Source organism: Anser cygnoides, chromosome 5 (assembly GCF_040182565.1).
Source record: "Anser cygnoides isolate HZ-2024a breed goose chromosome 5, Taihu_goose_T2T_genome, whole genome shotgun sequence".
Taxonomy (NCBI): Eukaryota; Metazoa; Chordata; class Aves; order Anseriformes; family Anatidae; genus Anser; species Anser cygnoides.
In genome coordinates this window covers 10,411,046-10,429,050 of record NC_089877.1, presented here as the reverse complement: position 1 = coordinate 10,429,050, position 18,005 = coordinate 10,411,046, and the positions used below count along the sequence as shown (strand labels likewise).

The 18,005-nt window shown below is 35.3% G+C and overlaps 1 protein-coding gene across 2 annotated transcripts in view; it reads left to right on the top strand.

Moving 5' to 3' along the window:
- Positions 1-18,005, top strand: part of LUZP2 (leucine zipper protein 2) — a 252,885-nt gene that overhangs the window by 181,382 nt on the left and 53,498 nt on the right. For both annotated transcript variants that reach the window (XM_013177762.3, XM_048050882.2), the window contains 2 exons: positions 7,430-7,492; positions 9,460-9,522. In XM_013177762.3, the coding sequence (XP_013033216.2) occupies positions 7,430-7,492; positions 9,460-9,522 (126 nt within the window). The remainder of the gene's footprint in view (positions 1-7,429; positions 7,493-9,459; positions 9,523-18,005) is intronic.

Genomic DNA, 18,005 nt, shown 5'->3' with positions numbered 1-18,005 from the left:
ATGGCAACTGAATCTTCCTATGAGATCATTAAGTGATCATTTCCACTTCAAGTGATAAATGATACACTCTTTAGAGACACAAAAACCACTTACAAGATTAATCTTTGTAGGAATAATCTTTTATGGAGAAACCAGAACTTGGATTTTCTGTGGAAACATTAGAATGTCAAATATATTAAAAGATTCTGAGAAAACAGCACGTATATGGGAAGGCCATCAGGGATGAGTTACTTTTTAATTGTGTAACAATATTGTTATGCAATAGATGAAATGCATTTTTTAGCCTACAGCAAAGCTTCTAACGACTCTAAGCTCTCATTTCCCATTGAGTGGTGGGCAGGCTCATATGTACACACTGCACTGTTGCATAGTTGTGATGGAATCAAATCTCAACAAGTGCTACAATTATTTTCTGACTTTGAAAGTTTTTTTTACATAATCAGGTGAAAATGTGACTGAAAAATTACTGTATATAATGGATCCAATCCAAGATGTTGCCATCTGTTAGCTTATTAATATAAGTGCATACCCATATATTTACCTTCAGTCGTGTAGGTTTAGTGAAAGAGATATAAAAAAAGACAAAATTCCAGATTATTCTAAATGTATAATTTTTAAAATTCTTCTATATCTGTATCATTCTATATATAATTTTTTCTATATCTGCTTCAGTATCTGTTCCTTATTCTGATTCATTTAACATTGTGCTATCATTGTTACAATTAGTGTTTTATGATGCTGCAAAACTGTGATTGTAGCCATGGCTGAGATGTCTTCAGAGGATTATGCTACTTCATTAATGCAAAACAAACATAAATACATTGATGGAGATACTTGGAGGTGATTCACAGCAACAGTAGAAACTACCCACAACAAAACTGACATAAGGAAGGACTGGAGTAGCAGCAGTGCATATAGAAGCTGTTGCCTAAATTTATCAGTGTTCTTGTCTGGTCAATGTCAGATAGCTGATCAAGTACAGATAGGAGGTAGTGAGATTGCATTTTGGTTTTACAGAGTGGGATTATATAGGACACAACTGCAGGAAATGGAGTGTCTCAGGTGTGAGGAATTGCTTATTACTCATCCTTAGAGGGGATATTTTTGTGTAAGTTAGGCTGTCGCTACATGTAATTGTCATATGAGCACAAAGATGAATGGAAGCAAACAAAATGGTATTTTTCTCAGGAAGAAGCTTCATGTGTCTGGGTATGTTTGCTGACTCTGTGCTTCCTTTTCTCTGTGTGCTTCCCTGGAGTGCAATTTATTCCAGATTAGTGTTTGAAAGAAGCTCTGGACACAGCACTTTGCAAATATGCGAGGAAAGTCTTTGCTCATTTCACCAGAAGACTTGGTGTTGGTGTCTGTGATTCTCCTATATGTCTGGGGATTTGTGGAAATAGTGCACTTCTATGTAGCCGTACTTGCATCTTGTGCTGCCCAACGCAAAACTCTTGCTAAAAGCTCACATAGGCAATTTTCATGCATTGTATATCAAGTCCTTCAGTTGAGCAGGGCTACCTGAAATTCTGGAGGAAAAAAATAGCAGCCTCTAGCGTTGGAGAGGGTAGATACACAGAGCGAAAGAAAAGTATACAGTATGTTTGGGGAAGCTTGCTATTTTATGTGCCTTTATTTTGAGCATAACCCCATTATTTTACACAGCAAAATAAAAAAAAAGTAAATAAATAAATTAGAAGATTAAAAGCCAAGATACACCTAAGCTTATAAGGAGCAGCATGACTTGTATGTGGGGATTACCTAGTCTGTCTGTCAGCTTTTGGATGCACTTGCTTTATACAGACTGCATGGACAGATGTGTCCGAGGACATTTGTGGGCACTGAGAGGCTGTAGCCTGGCCATGGTCAAAGTGGGCTTTTCCAGGAATTCAGCGCTAGATGGACAGTGGTGGCTTCTTCTGAGTTTAGATCAAGACAGATCTGGAAAACATGCTGTTCATATCTGCCTGGTCTTAAAATGCACTGATGGGGAAGAGCTCTTTGGCTGTTTGGCACACTGGCCACTGAGAAACTGAGGGAGAGAGAGACCCAAACACCCTCGAGAATATTGAGGCAAACATCTCCTGAGGGGGAAAAAAAAAAAGTCACCATATCTTCACTGCCCATAAAGAAAATGTAGAATTGCAGTTTGCAAGGTCTTACCTGAAAACCCTCACACAGTAGAGTGCAGGAAACTCAATCTATCTGTCTTAGAAAGATGAATGGCTGAGTCAGCCCTGATGGGATCAAAGCTCTTATACTGTTTCATGCTATACAAAACATATTTTCATCATCCTGAGATATAAAGGTAATGTCCAAAGCAGAATGGGTACTGGTATATTGTGGCACCAAATAAATCCAAGTATTTGATTTTGGGCCATTGGTGTCTTCTGATTTTACTTCCTAAGGGCTCAGTGAGCAGCTTTTGTTTAACAGGAAATGTAAAAGAGTTTTCATTTTGGCAATTGGCCCTGACATTCTCGCTGAGTAAAGTCCAAGGATTTTTGTTGTTTTGGTGTATTTTTGTTTGCTTTTTGTTGGTTTTGTTGTTGTTGTTGTTTTTATAGCATGTCCATAAGACAGAAATGTTGCAATGATGAGTGGGAGCACAGTATGGTTTGACTTGTGCTATTCAGTAAGGGGAGGCAGAGCCAAATTTATCTTGTATGCAGCATAAAACTGCTGTCAGACCTCAGATAAAATGTTTGAAGTGAAGTTGATTGCTGGAAATAATTTTCTGAGAGTGTGATTTTCTTTGAACGTAGTCTGTGTCCTCATGCTTTGAAAAGCTAGCAGGTGAAGTAAACTGGCCTTGTACTGATGATGTCTATGTTGTATAGTTTTGTTCATCCACAGTTGAGATGAACAGGTTTGTTCATCCTTGCTATTTCAAAGAGGTAATATAGATGTTAGCAATTGTGAAACATCAGCATCAGAATATTAAACCACTCATCTATGTGGCTAGAGGTCAACATAACCTGATTTCAAGAACAGACTATAAAAATTTGTGTATTTTCCATAGGTGGTGTAATTTTACCCTTCTGTAAATTGAGTACAGTTTATATCAGATAAATGTTAATTTCCATAACCTCATACACAATATGGTAATAAACCCATTGAAACAGGACCTAGAGGTAGTTTGTCACAATTAACAATACATCTCAACTTTTGCTTCATGGGTGGTATTTTTTGTATATATTGAAAGAGGAGAGGATATTATGAAAATACTATATATCTATATAATGATTTTAATAATATAAGTTGGCAGAAAAGAAAAGAACTAAAACTGCAGCTGTTCACATGCTTCTGTTGAGCTTTTAAGTGCTTGGTTTGTGCTTTTCTTTTTACGTCTCAAGTCTTATAATAGAAAGATGGGAATTAAAAATAAGAAAAAAAAATGTACTGAAAAACCCTAACATGCCTTTGACCTGTTATAGATTGATATTGTAGGGTGGAGGTGATGAGGAGAGGGAAGGAGACCTGAATGTTATTGACATACAAGGTGGTAAAATTCTCTAACATGGAAAGAAATAGCCATTGACGTGATAGTTTCTTCATTTCCTAAGGCTTCTTGGACATGGAATATCTTGCTGATTTTCTTCTCTCACTCTCTCTTCTTTGGAGAGGTGTTGTGTTGCTAGGGGTTACTTTGGTCTACTGCAGACACTTTATTCAGGAGAATAAATGACAGAAATGAAGGAGTTATTTTCAGAAGTTTGGAATAAAGAGATATCAGTTAGTGATGGGACTTGGTAGATCAGGTTGGCGGTTGGACTTGATGGTGTTGAATGTCTTTTTCAACCTAGATGGTTCTGTGACTTTGATTCTATACGCCCCTCTAGCCAGAGCACAAGATTATTTTTTCCTGAAGCTTCCAAAGGCATGCTGGCAAAACAGCTGTCACTACAGCTTCTTATATCCACCTTCACATCAGTCTCCTTGTGGGGAGATGTTGAGGCAACCTAAAATAGAGATTTAGTTTCAATATTCGTATAAAGAAGTCAGTTCTCGTTAAGCTTGATCTCATGTTTTGAAAATAAGATCAGAATCCAAACAAAATACGTTAAAATATGTTATGTCACTATTGGAGGAAATGAAAAAACATGCACTGAGACTGAAAAAATTACCCTAGAATAAGGCAGAAAGCTTAGGTTCTATATGGAAGTTCTGCAAAGAAAATGTTAACAAATCTGATAAACTGTTCTTGAGAGCTCTCACGTTTCTGAAGGATGCTGGTACACAGTTCTCACGTGGTTCTGCTCGTTTTTGAGTGCACATACGTTCAGCTGTGTGGGAAGGGACAATGGGAGTCCTGTGCACGTGGCAACCACTGGCAGCAGGTTTCTGCGCCTGAATTTAGGGATGCACTGAAACTATTGGTGCAAAATTAGTAAATGAAAGATTACATACTACAGTAACTTGGTTTAATGATGATATGCAAATGCTTCAGCTAACAGTTTGTGCTATACGCTTTTCAAGATGTTCAAATACATTAAGCTACCTATTTAGTTTGAGTATACTGGTATTCTTTCTGTAAATCTGAAAGCCTATGTCTAATTAAAATCATTCCTGTATATCATTTTAAGAGAAGATATTAAGGACACATTTACAGACAATTAATTCTTGAAATATATTGGTTTTTAGACTGGAAACATCTAAGACCTTTTCCGTTAAAGTACTTCAAAACAAATAAGATATTTGAAACAAACTGTAAAATTATAAACTTTGTTGTTGTTGTACTTTGAAGGATATGTAGTTGAAAAATAAGAGCCATCATCTTGAATCATTATCTGAGACTTAAAAGTGAGAAGTTCTGTCCTGAATTGCTAAGCATTTATAACCCAATAATCTGATTAATTGATTTAATTTTCAATAAACCCATTCTAGCAAACTTACAGAACAAGTACCTGAGAAGATGCTTCATTTCGTATTATTTAAGTCAGAATCCTGATCAAATCAGGCTCTGTTATACTACAGATGTTTTTAGTGGTATACTTCACATTCTGCTGTAGAAAATAATAATATCCAGAATGTAATGCTGTATTTAACAGTGACATGTAATTTGCTAAGTACCAAAAAATCACTCCAACTTGAAGCAGGAGGTTGTCAGTTGCCTCTGACAAGCACCTACTTATTATGCTCTTGATAACTATAACCTTTAAACGCTTGCTCTCATTTCTAAAAATATTAACAGGTGCAGATTAAATCACAAGTGTTTTGCCTCCATGCTGGTAACCCCAATTTCTGTTCTCTTGCTTTAGGCTAGATTTTGAGACAGGATTGGTAAATCCTCTTAGGCCTAGGTAAAACTCCAAAATGATGTCCATCCAACTTAAAATATTTTCATAAAGTTTTGGTTTTGACTACATTTTCCTAACCATATTCTTCTGTTAGACTACTTTAGCATGACACACAAAAATTGTGGCAGTCATCTACTACAGCATATGTCCTTTTGGGGTGGTAGGCATTCGGTTCTTCACGTCTTGAGTTACTGCAAGGCCTCCACAAAACAGTGTATGTGGAAGTTAATTTTGAACTGTTATTGTATTGATAGAAGTATTTCTTACAGTAGCTCTCACTTGGCAAAAGGAAGAAAAATGAGTAAAAATGTAAAGATGACAACTCACTCTCACTTTGGTTCTTAAGTAACAGAATCTGCTACCTTAAACCGACCATTGTCAGACTGTAGGGAATCTGGAGGGTAATGAACCTAGTTAGTCAAGACAAAATGATGATTTAACTTCCTGGGTTAATTAAGTGCAATTTCGTAACGAGACACTGCCTTTGGCATATCTGGTTGGCCATCAACCTGAGAGGTGATGCTGATCTTTTTATGAAAAAACAGTCACATCTAATGTGATCACAGTACAACAAAGCTCTTTAGACATACCCCTGGTGAGTAATAGATTTGCTGGGCGTGCTTCATCTCTTTGTTGGGATTTTTTTTGTTTGTTTGTTTTGTTTACCTTTGATCCCCTTGTAACTGCTACCTAACTCCCTTTGTGCAGTCTCGTTCTGTTTCTGCAGTGGTTAGCGCAATAAAGCGCTCATCTGTGACTGGAGCCACCACATCATTTTCAAAGAATAAAACGTAATCAACCATGAGACTTGAGAACAACATGTGTTCTCTTTCCTTTCACATCCAGCCCTTTGTAAATCACATTTTGTGTGAGGCAGAATCTGTGTTGTCTCATTCGAAGTAATATCCCAGTTGCTTTTTTTTTTTTTTTTTGCATTAGAGAATGGTGTCAGCTTGAAATGATTTATTGTTTCTGCAGCAATATGTATAAGTGCAGAGTAGACAGCAACAGTGAAATGTGTGAAACAAGATGTCATATCTTCTCATTATTTTGGAATTGTGCAAAGGATGTTTCAATCGTTAGCTTCTTTACCTTGGATTTAAATAGAAACTTATTTCAAGAAAAACTCCAAGCTACTAATTCTGGAAACAAAATGTCCAGTGTTTCAGTGGAATACTAAACTAAATTTCAATTGATATCCTGAATTAAATTATCATTTTTTTTCTAATGCCAGCATATTCTCGTGCAAAATATTCATGAAAGGTACTGCTGTACAATAATAAATATACATTTCTGAAATGTGGTGGGCTGGATTTCTTTATGTATGTTTACAGTTTGTTAGCACAGGAGAAGTTATGTTTTGTGTGTTTCTCTCTTTTTTTTTTTTTATGTTAGCACTTGAAGAGCTACCTATCAAATATTTAAGTTTCTGAACTGTTTTTGTAGGTGTTCACGCTGCAGAGAAATCTTACACTTGACTGTCAATTATAGGATAATGTGAGTGAAGAATGCAGAATAAATTCCCGAACTATTAAAAAATTATTTTTATCAAATTATATATATTTTTTCCCCTGAAAATGAGAAATATTTACAACTTGTACATGAAAAAGAATACCGAGTGGTTAAAATGGTATCAGCTAGCTAGCCTTTTAAACATTTTGATTACTTACTGTTTTAAATTATGAAATTTAATGAAAAGTTACCATACATTTGATCATCAGGGCTAAATGTTAAGATCCTTGGACCTATTACTCAGTTGTTATAATGATTTACTGAAAACGATATTGAGCTATGCCCTTGACATCAAGTTAGGATTTGTTTTTTTTTTTTCTTGTTTTTAACTCATATATACAGTCTAAATTGCTTGCTATTGCTTGAGAGTATTGGAAGGTTTCTTGTGCATTCCTCCTTCTATGAAAGCATGTTTTAGTGCCAAGTTGTAGACTTGCAGAATTTTCTCAGAGAGAATATTGTGCCATGATGCAGCTATTTTATCTTCTTATTTGTGTCTTTTTTGGTGACTTGAAGGTGTTAGTGATGTATAAAACAAAACTGGTATGATGAAATATTTAAAAGATCCCTTAAAATTTCAGTAACTCTCAGTAATAAAACTCTTTTTTCCCCATCAGAACAAAAGCCTCAAAAACAAGCTTCTGTCAGGAAACAAGCTTTGTGGTATTCATGCAGAAGAGGTAAGTAAGGTTCCTTTCTATTCTAAACTGAGTATACCCAAAAGAAGCTTGCATCTAAGTCTCTTGTGCTGAGGTTCCAGCAGAGATTATATATTACACATGCGTGATGACTGTTTATCTCAACTTTCTGTGACTTCGCTAGAGGCAACTCAAATATATTAGCAAGCTGCAAACTCAAGTTTTAGACAAGTACAGTAAAGTTTGTGTGTAGTTCTTAAAAGTATATATAGCTCTTTAAGGACTATATTATACATCTATAATACATATAAAACTAGTTTTCTTTCCATGATCTCCATGCCTAGAATAACACAGGAATTACAGGGGTTTTATTGCTTTTTTTTTTTTTCAGTTCCTTTTTAAAGTAACAGAGAGACAGCAAAGATCTATTACTATCAATCCTTCTGATGTTTCATGATTTCAAAGATGAAGTGTCACAGTATAAAATATTCTCTCTATAGAAGTGTTAAGACAACTGATGATTAAAAAAAAAATAAGCCTTTTTTTTTTTTCCAAATATCTAAATGTACAAGTAACTGTATTCATTGGAGCAGTCCCTTTAGCTATTTGCCTTTTCATGAGTGTTTATTAGTATACATTAACGTGGTTTACTCATTTGTATGAGTTATGTCATGGGGTTTTCTCTGAACATATGACTTCTGTAAAAGTAATTTCACCTTCCTAGAATTGAGCAGAAGTGTAACACTTATCTTCTTGACTAAAATTTTATATATTAAGGTTGAAACACCACGTTTTCTTTATCAAAGACTCTACTTTTAAACTTAGGCAACAATACTTACAAGGTCCAAGTAGTGATTTCGAGTTATGTTAGGTGTTTAGTCTAACTGATGATCTGCAACCACAGTTTCTGAGAAATCCTCAACAGTAGGAAATGATGATTTTTTTGTTTCCAGCTTGTCATAATCTGGTATCTTCCTACGTCATCATTGTTGTTTTCAAACATGCCAGAGTATTTGAGTACAAATATATAGTCTTCCCTCGTTTACTGCTAAAAAAAAAAATTGGCAGTGTGCAACATAGCATTCTGCTTTCCCCTCTTGTTCACGTTTTTTGTTCCTAGCTGTATAACATAAACATTATACAGCTAGGGACAAAATGTCTTTAATGTTGGGTAATTGACTTGAAGACTTCTTCTCTGATTATTTAATATTTGCTACACAAATGTCTTTAAATCTGAGGATGAAATCTAAAATAAAATTAAGCTTATTGTAGTATGACAAGCATTGTTGTCAAAGAATTTCAGGAAACCAAACCAAAGCTAACCACCACTCAAGGCAGCAGATTGTGAATGTATTTTAAACCTTAATTTCAGGCTTGATGAATCATCCTCGTAAATGTGTGGTTTTTAAGTGGGTTAGCGCCATTCAAACAAACCAAGGTGATAAGATTTCAGGAGCATCCTTCTTAGCCGTTGTTGTTTTGCCAGTTAGGTGGTGTAGGCCACAGAAATGCCATGTATTTTCTGTTCTTTAATTAGTTACTATACTTACCAAGCATAATAACTATGTACAATTAGTATTCTTTTAATAATTAGATCAAACACCCTTTATGGATAGAACTGTCTAACAGGAAGCTCGCACATTATTCTGCTCTCCCAGGCTGCATACAAACAGTCTCAGCGTGCCCCGGAGATGGTTTTGAAGGTGATGCCTCCAGATATTCTTTCATGGAAAGTACTAAACATCTCCTGTCTGAAATGTATAAACCAAACAGCTATTCATAATAGTGCATATACGTGCTTTAGCTCAGTACCATTTTTCTTTTCCCTTGACTCATTTGACTGGTTTAGACATGTTATCCTAGAAAGGCAACTGGCTTTCATATTGGTTACTTTTCTGCATTTTAAAGCTGATCTTGTTTCTGTTGTCAGATCTTGCCACATTTTTTTCAGGTCTTAAAAGTAAATATTTGAAAGGAAAAACACTGATTTTTATTGTCCTTCCTTTCAGTCAAAAAAGATTCAAGCCCAGCTGAAAGAGCTTCGATATGGGAAAAAAGATTTGATTTTTAAGGTGAGTTTTCTTCAACACAACTTTGCTAAGGTATTAGAGTTGCTGTAATGTTGAAGTAATCTGGGAGTATAATATCTGCCTTGATTACTGTAGTTCTAAGGAATCATTCATTTCCTTCTCACCATACTGAAAAGAGCTCAAAACACCAAAGGCACACATAATAACATAATGTAATTTCAGAAACGCTACCTATTTCAGCTGATTTTTTTGCAAACCACTCTAACAGGGACAGTGCTTTTTATTAAATTGTTTTCTGGGGTAAAGAACAGAAGATTCAAAGCCTAAAAAATTCTGGTATCTGTGTTTTTAAATAGACAAAAGAAGTGGAAAATATTAAGTTTGTTTACATGTTCAGATAAAACAATGCTTTAGTTCCTTTCTGGTTACCAAAATCTATTGCCCTATTTTATAGATTGGATAGGGAGAAGTTTAGTCCCTGTTAAAGACAAGAGGATACATTCTAATCTTCCGTAAGTTATTCTCTACTGTCACAGGGAAATACTGTCTGGGGAATAGTTCCTTGTCTGGGATATAGTTCCTTATATAGTAGGAATAGTGGCCTATGTTTGGCCACATGAATTATGCTTTAAACTACTTAACCTATGTTGAATAGACATAGTTTTTGATTATGAAGGAATACTAGAGCCTCCAGCTCAGAAGTAGGTTAGAAATTAGGTAGGGCAAATTCTGATCTGAATGCATTTACTTGCAAAATAGGGAAAATGTTTATTTACCTTTTGGGGGAAACTATGAATTAATATAATTAAAAGCACTTTAAGAACCTTAGATGTTAACAAATTGTGAAAAGGATGCTGAAGTCCTGTGTACTGAGAAATACATATGCAAATACCTGAAATATCTCTTCACTGTTAAGTTGATCGTGGACAGAACTGCTGGTTTGTTAATTTGATATATCCTTTATGTAGTCTTTGTCAGTCTTTTTCCCGAGTAAAGTAAAATTGCTTTATGAAGAAAAATTCCAAACTTCTGCTATCCTCCTAGATGGTCATGTGAGATGTAGGAAACAGTAGGTTCAATGTGCTGATCTCTATGTATTTCGGGTCTGAAGACATTGAATAGCGTAGAAGCTGTTTGGTACAGGGTGGAAAGCCTTTTCAGTACATGTCTGATCTGATTTGGCTACTAGATTTGGACAAGACTAGATATTTTCTCATTTTATTTCTACTTGCTTTGATACCAACAACTAGACAGATTCCAGGCTATCATTGCTGTTGAAGCTGTTTTGTGAAGCTCTGATTCTTTTTGATAAAGGATCAAAATGGTGCATGAGTAGTCTTCTGCCAGCATAGAGCATAACCAGTGTGTGTGAGATGATCTCCTGGATGATAGTTACTGTCATATTATAGGACTTCCCACTGCGTTCCCACACCATTCAACCTTATATTTTCTGTCTGCCTTACTGAGGGCTTTAGGGAATTGCATTTCCTGTATAGATCTGATCGTTGCAAGCTTCTCATAGCTGTTCGCTGGAAGGATGTAGACTTGAGTCTGTAAGATTTCTACAGGGCCTGAGGGAGCACTGCAGTCCATGCCCATTAAACTATTGCTTTCTCTGGTGGAATTAATAATGAAGAAGGGTTTTTTGGTTGTGATTTTTTGGTTTTGTTTTTCATAATCAACATTGAGAAACCGGTTCTTAATGAGCTTTAAATCGCTAACTGTTTTATAACTTTTTAAACTTTAAACCAGTAACTCTTATTGTCAATGAAGCTACTGATTAGAGGTTTGGGGAATAAGTGACCAGAACTTAACACGTGGTAGTAAATTAAACATGAGTTCTTAATTTTTGGCATGTATTTACTCTCGTGCTTTCAAAGTGTTTTATAATCTTTGTTATGTTGCATGGATGTATGTATTTCTATATCTTCCTACCTATCTATCTGTATGATAACGTGTCATGTGACAGATAAGCAAGGGGAGTCACTAAAGTTAAGTGATGTTTTCAAGGCTATGTAGTTGTCATCTCTATTGACATTAGAATTTGAGTTTCTTTCTCTGGCAGTGTTCAGTCCCCTAAAACATGCAGTGCAATAACCTTAAAGATCTGACAGAATTGGAAATTTGTTACATGTCTGAGCAAGGAAAATAAGGAATGATTAATACTAAATTTTCAGCCAAGAGTTTTGATTTTATAGCTCCCTTTGTAAGTAGGTACCGGCTAGTCCTGAATGAGTCCACTCTTAATTAAAATAGTTTAATTATTAACAGCTTAATAGTTAATCTAATTATTAATAGTTTAATAGTTAATGTAAAATGCTGATTCATTACAGTATACTTAAGTTTAATGCTTTGCTAAATTAAAATTGATGTTTGTTTCAGGCATTCATAACAACTTTTTTCCAAATGTACTCCTCCACCATTCCCTGTCTTCACATCATTTGGCTACATTGTCCTAGAAACCTCATGTTTCAATAAAATAGAGAAGAATTGAAAGTATGTTTTGGTATTCTTGAAACACAAGCACGTGTGTGCCTGATATGAATACGAGATGAAGAAAAATATAGCCAGCATTTACTTTGACTATCACCTTACACAAGTCTCTTGCGTATTTGAAACCTTTGTTCTTTTAAATGTACAAGGTGCAAATGGTTGTTGTGGCTTGAACATATGTACATATGTTTATTTACTGTTTTGTGATGAATTCCTAAGGATTCTGTTTGAGTTGCAGAAATATGAATTCCACTGACCTTTTTTTTTTTTTTGTCATTTAAATTTTGAGGCAAAATACATTGTTCGCCATATATTTAGGATGACAATCTAAATATTATGCCCTAAGAAGCTCATCATCAATTACTTTAGTAGGTGCATGTCAATCATTGTTATCCAACGATACTGTGAACATATATAGTTCAATTCCTTTGATCACTAATAATTTTAATTAATGCTAAAGTAAAAGTACAGATACAGTCCTAGAAAATAAAATTAAATGTGAGCAACAGCTAAATAAGTCTACCCTATTGATGTACAACATCTTTGTTCCATAGTATAATCTAAATAAGTAAGTAAATAGCATCTGCCGTATAATAAATTACGTAACTGCTAATAAGTACCCCATATCTGGTCTTACCATGAACAAGGTAATGTATAATTATGCACTGTCTACTGAGGAGCAAATTGCCTTTGCTTCAGTTGGGTACATGTACGTGGCCCACTACTGAAGTGTAGCTGCCAAATATGCATCATAAATATGCACCTTACGAGCTGACTGTTTGCCTGTGGCTCTGGGGGGTCCTTAGAACTCTTTGCAATTTTAGAGGTGCCCAAGTGACAGCGGTAAAGAACCAGCTGTGAAACTGGAGGATGTCCAGGAAAACAAATGCAGGGGGTAGGTTATGAGGGGCATCTGGCAGCAGCAAAGAATGAGGTGCTCAAACAGGGAAAGATGGGGAAGTTAGTGGAGGTGACCAGGAGAGAGGAACAGGACGGGAAGAGGAAGGAATGAAAGAAACAAGAGGAGAATCTTACTCCCAGTTGTTGATAGCCTCTGCTGCTCCTCACAGTGATCTAGCTTGTTTCTGTGGTGGTAGCCTTGAACCCATACATTTGCATGAACTGCGACGTCATGTGTTAAAAGCAAGATGATCACTTACCTTCAGTTTTCTCTTTTGCTTCTAAATAGCGTGTCAGGTACTTGAGTGCTCAATACCTCTAAAAGACTAAACAGTACAATCTTATCTTCTCAAACTCGGTCTTGTTTCATAATTGCCAGCAGAGTCCTGTATGAGAAATGGTAGTTTAAATATAATGTTTTTCTTTCAATGACTTATTTGAAGAAAGTATCATTGTCTAGGAAACACCCAAACAGACTTTCTATGGAAGGGGCAAAGGTTGTGTTTAAAAGACTTATCTAACCTGTACTTTGCCCATGAATTGCATCTGCTTTTGTTAATATTATCAACTAGAAAATTCAGTTGGCTTTGCGTGTTTGAAAAATGAGACTATTCATACATTTTAAAAGTTTCTTTGCTATATTGAAAGTATCATAAAATTCATTTTTTCCCCTGAAAAATGCTTTTTTGGAGAAAAAAAAAGCATCATGGTTTTCCTTCAACTTCATATATACATTGATTTATTTAGCACAAAAACAATGCTCTTGTCTTGTTGGTGCTTTCACGTTGCCCTATAATACTAAATGAAGGTGATAAAAGAAGGTGATAGACTGAGGACAATTTCATATGGGCCTGACACATCAACTTTTCTGAGAGAATGCTGCAGCTCTTTTCACTTTCAGACAGAATCTCTAGCCTGCAGTGTGCTTGTTCATCTGACTTGTTTCCTCAGCATCTGAATATTCTGTGACTTCCCTGGGGAAATTTAACAGTGCTGCTTAGGAAAAACAAAACAAAAACAAAAACTATTATAAAATAGCTGTTATAAACATAGCATAATACAAAATAATTAGAGGGTTTTTTTTTTGTTTTGTTTTGTTTGTTTTCTCAAAGAGATTTTTAAACTCGTGACATTATTAGGGATATGTTGTATAAGCTACAGACTGACATCATCACATAGCAAAACAACCAAGTAGAATCTGGAAGAAGAAATTACGTCTTGTTACAGATATGACTTCAGATATGAAAATGCTTTTGGATAGGTTTCCCTGGACTTCGTCAGAAATGACATGCTAAATGAGAAGGTAGCATACTGTATCTCCTTTCAAAAGCACCAACAATACACTTAGAGTCTGATAGGTGGTAGAACAAAAATAGAACGAAAAGTCTGGAAATATTCTTGTGGATTTTTCCTCTTAAATACATAAATAAGCAAGTCTACTTCATCGTTACTGAGATAAATGAAGAAAATCTTATATGTGGCAATTCCATCAGCACTTGTTCAATTATGTTAACAGTTTTATTCTTAGGAGGGTATGGAAAATACAAAGGATGTTGCTTCTTTTCATACTACAGAGAAAGTTTGATTATGAGCATGTTATTCTTTCACAATTTTTATCCAATTCCTTTTAAGAAGCCTGCAGCAGTTCAAACTGTGTATTTTTGCAGCTTTGCTCTCTTAGCCTTAAAAAATAGGAATTTTCTTACAGTTGTCTTGAATCTGCTTTAGTGAAATTGAAAAGAACTAGTTACCATGCCATCTCACATAGACTTGACAAGTAGATCCCCCCTCCCTTCCCTTTACATCAATATTTTGCATATTTTGCAGTTATCTTGCATCTCTCACAGAAATTTTGCTTTTAAAATTAATACATGTAGATTTTTTTCCTCGGTTCTTCTTCCCAGTAACTGTTTGCACACCATTAATGCCTGATGTTATTCTGATCTGAGCTTGTTTCTCTTGGTCTGTGTCCATTTACAGTGACATTTGCAAGTAGACACAAGAGTCCAGCTGGACATTTCATCTATACTGAGTAAATGCTTTTTTTTGTAGTCTGTACCCACAGTGTTCTTTGCTTCTTCTACAAATATATCACACATTCAGTGGTGATATCATCTTGAGTCATTCATCCCTACTGTCTTATATTCTGTTTGCTTCAATGATTATTCCTGTCTGTATTTTACACTTTTACACTTGTCTTTAGGGAATGTCATCTTATTTTCTCCAGTTTGTCAAGATAACTTTAGAAAAAACCCGTCTCCTATGACATGTAGAGTTCTGGTTTGATGTCACCAGAATATTTGATGAGTGTAAGTTTAATTCATGGTTCAGTTCATGAATTATATATAACAGATAAAACTTTGTCCCCTAGAAAGTTAGTTTGATTATTCTTTTCAGTATTTTACCGAAAATGATTGCTGTAGTATTGCCATCTGTAAGTTATAATCTCTTCTTCTTTTCTCTTCCGAACATGGGTATTGTTTCTTCTTTTCCAGTCTTCAGGTACTTCATCTACTCTTGGCTGAGCCAGTGAGGAGCTAGGGTCCTAGAGCCTAATACCCACATCATACAGCAATAGAAGTGATGATGCACAAACTTAACTAATAGAAGACGGCAAAGTGAAAAGTCTTAATTACTCAGAGTGGTATTAAAAAAAAAATGCTTTGTCTAAATTAATTTGTCTAAAAATGTTAGGACTAAAACTAAAAATAAATGTGACTTACCGGGTACTGTGTACCGTAAGATTTAAATTTGGCTGAAAATGAAGAAAAAATTAGCACGCAGAACGGAATTGAAAAGAATTTGGAAGACAAAGGTTTAAACTACAGTGTGTAAAAGCTATCCTGTGGAATCTGCCCCAGACCTTGAGAGCTGATCCACGTCGTAGTATTTTGAGTAATTATTTCAAACTATGGTTTGTTCTCTTGCAGTGAAGGTCTTTGTAGAAGAAAGCATTGTGACTACAAGTGTTGCAGAATGTTGCTCTTCATCTTGAGCTCTGAAACAATTGTCTTTAAGCTAATATTGCTAAAGATTTGTGAGTAATGGATCCAGCAATTTGGCAGTTATACTTATACAAGCAGATCAGGATCTCTGCAAGCTCAGAACTTATGGAGTGCTTTGCATTTCATGCTCTAGTTCCATTTGTATACATTGGTTTACGTAGAGCCAGATAGTAAGATTGATGAACGTTCTCCTTTTGAAGCATTTGCAATACAAATTGCGCTAAGTGCTGTACTTAGTCCCCATGGTTTAGGATCCCTGTAGCTCTTGTTGCAGGCAGCAGTTCAGTCTTCAAAGCTGCTAGATGTTTTTTCTTTCAAGTGATGAGGCTTATGATGATTTTATTATAATGCTTCTGTTAATTATTCATATACGGATTTTTTTCATGAAGTCAGAGCTTTTGTACACTTCTAGATGTATAGTTGGATGCTACCCAATACTGGAAATAAAATTCTGCTTTTCAGCTTATCCACTATTTGTGATTGGATCTGGCTACTTATTGGGTGTAGGAAAACACTTCAAGACAGGTTATTATTTGTTTTTCTCAGTAGTTTAGCACCTTGAGATAGGAAATTTAGATTGGCTAAGTTGATTTTTGTGACATACATTAGCCCTATTGCATACATATCTGTAGCTGAGATAAAAGGTGGCAAGTGGTGGCTTGATTACTTTTCAGATAACTCTCTTGTAGAGATAGTAGACCTAGCACGGGGATAGTTTTGTCATCTTCTGCTACTGTAAGGTGAGTGAATACCTGCTTTCATGAAGCGCAATATATTTTTCGTCTTGTTTTAATTGTATTTCTTTTGAAGGAGGTCAAAAAACACTGAGTACTTGTGTTTTGTTTGTTTGTTCGTTTTTTGGTTGGTTGGTTGTTTTTTATTTCCCTAAATGGTGGTATAATTTACTCACAAAACTTAGAAAAATGTATGTAGAAAGTCTTATCTAGACACTTTTTTTTTTTTTGCTTAGGGGCTATTTCACAGTTTAAATTAACATTACTTTGCTGTTGCATTGTTTCTATTTCAAATACCATATCTTATTTTTTTGTATATTGGTTCAATAATGTTACGGTCATTAATAATGTGCTAATGTTAGCTGCACAGTAGGAGACTAAAAATGCAAGCTGAATTGGCTGTGGAAAAATACTTACAATGCTATTTGAAGAAAATGGAAAAAAAATAATATGAGATGTGGGATACAGGAAAGTACAGGGATGTCACCATGTGTATTTCTGTGTAAGGAAGTTGGTTTATGTATTTGTAACATAATTTGTCGTTGCCTTTATTGAACAAAATCTCTCTCTACTGTCATTTTATTAATAGCCTTGTGCAATTTCGGAGAACAGGTTTACGAAATGTGAAATACTGTTGCAGTGATTAGTAAGTCAAGTCTATTAGTTTATTGTTAGCGATTTTTTTTTTTGTGGCATAGCTTTGAGCATTAAAATTTGTTGTATTTTTTAATGAACTGAAAAATCAAATTTAAAAAGTTTCTGTATGGCCGTGAAGATGTAGCCTTAACAAAATGGATTTGCATTACAAGTTAATGCAGTCTTAAATAGCTAGTCTGAGTTACTATGAGATACAAGACTATTCAATAGCCAGCATGAGCTAAAGTTACTTAAAACTAGCAGCAGCAGCTTTACACTTAACTGGCAGCATTCAGCTATTCAATCAATTTGCAGACTTGGTCCAGCTCCCACCAAAGTGAGCAGAGTTCTGCTATCGATATCAAATTGAAATGGATTGGGACTTTGACTGACATGTTCTAAATAGCTTAATTCTGATAATGATTTTGAGTGTGCCTAGTAAACGTGAAAATTTTTTAAATGTTGTCACGTAAAATATTGAAAAAGTTCAAACTGCCCAAAGGTCAGAGAGAAAATAGGGCTGAGGGAAAGAAATATACCAAGCTGAAAGATGACTTAAAGCCTCAAACACACGTATCAGGAAAAAGAGGGAACATTTCCCATGAAAGCCATGAATGTGGATCCAGGTGTTCTATATGTCAAAAAGGGGCAGGCTTCTGGATGAATAATGCCAAGGTCAGACTTACACCATCATTTTTCTTCCCTTTTTAAACTTCTGCAGTGGTAGATGCTGTATAAATTCCTGAGGAAAAAATGT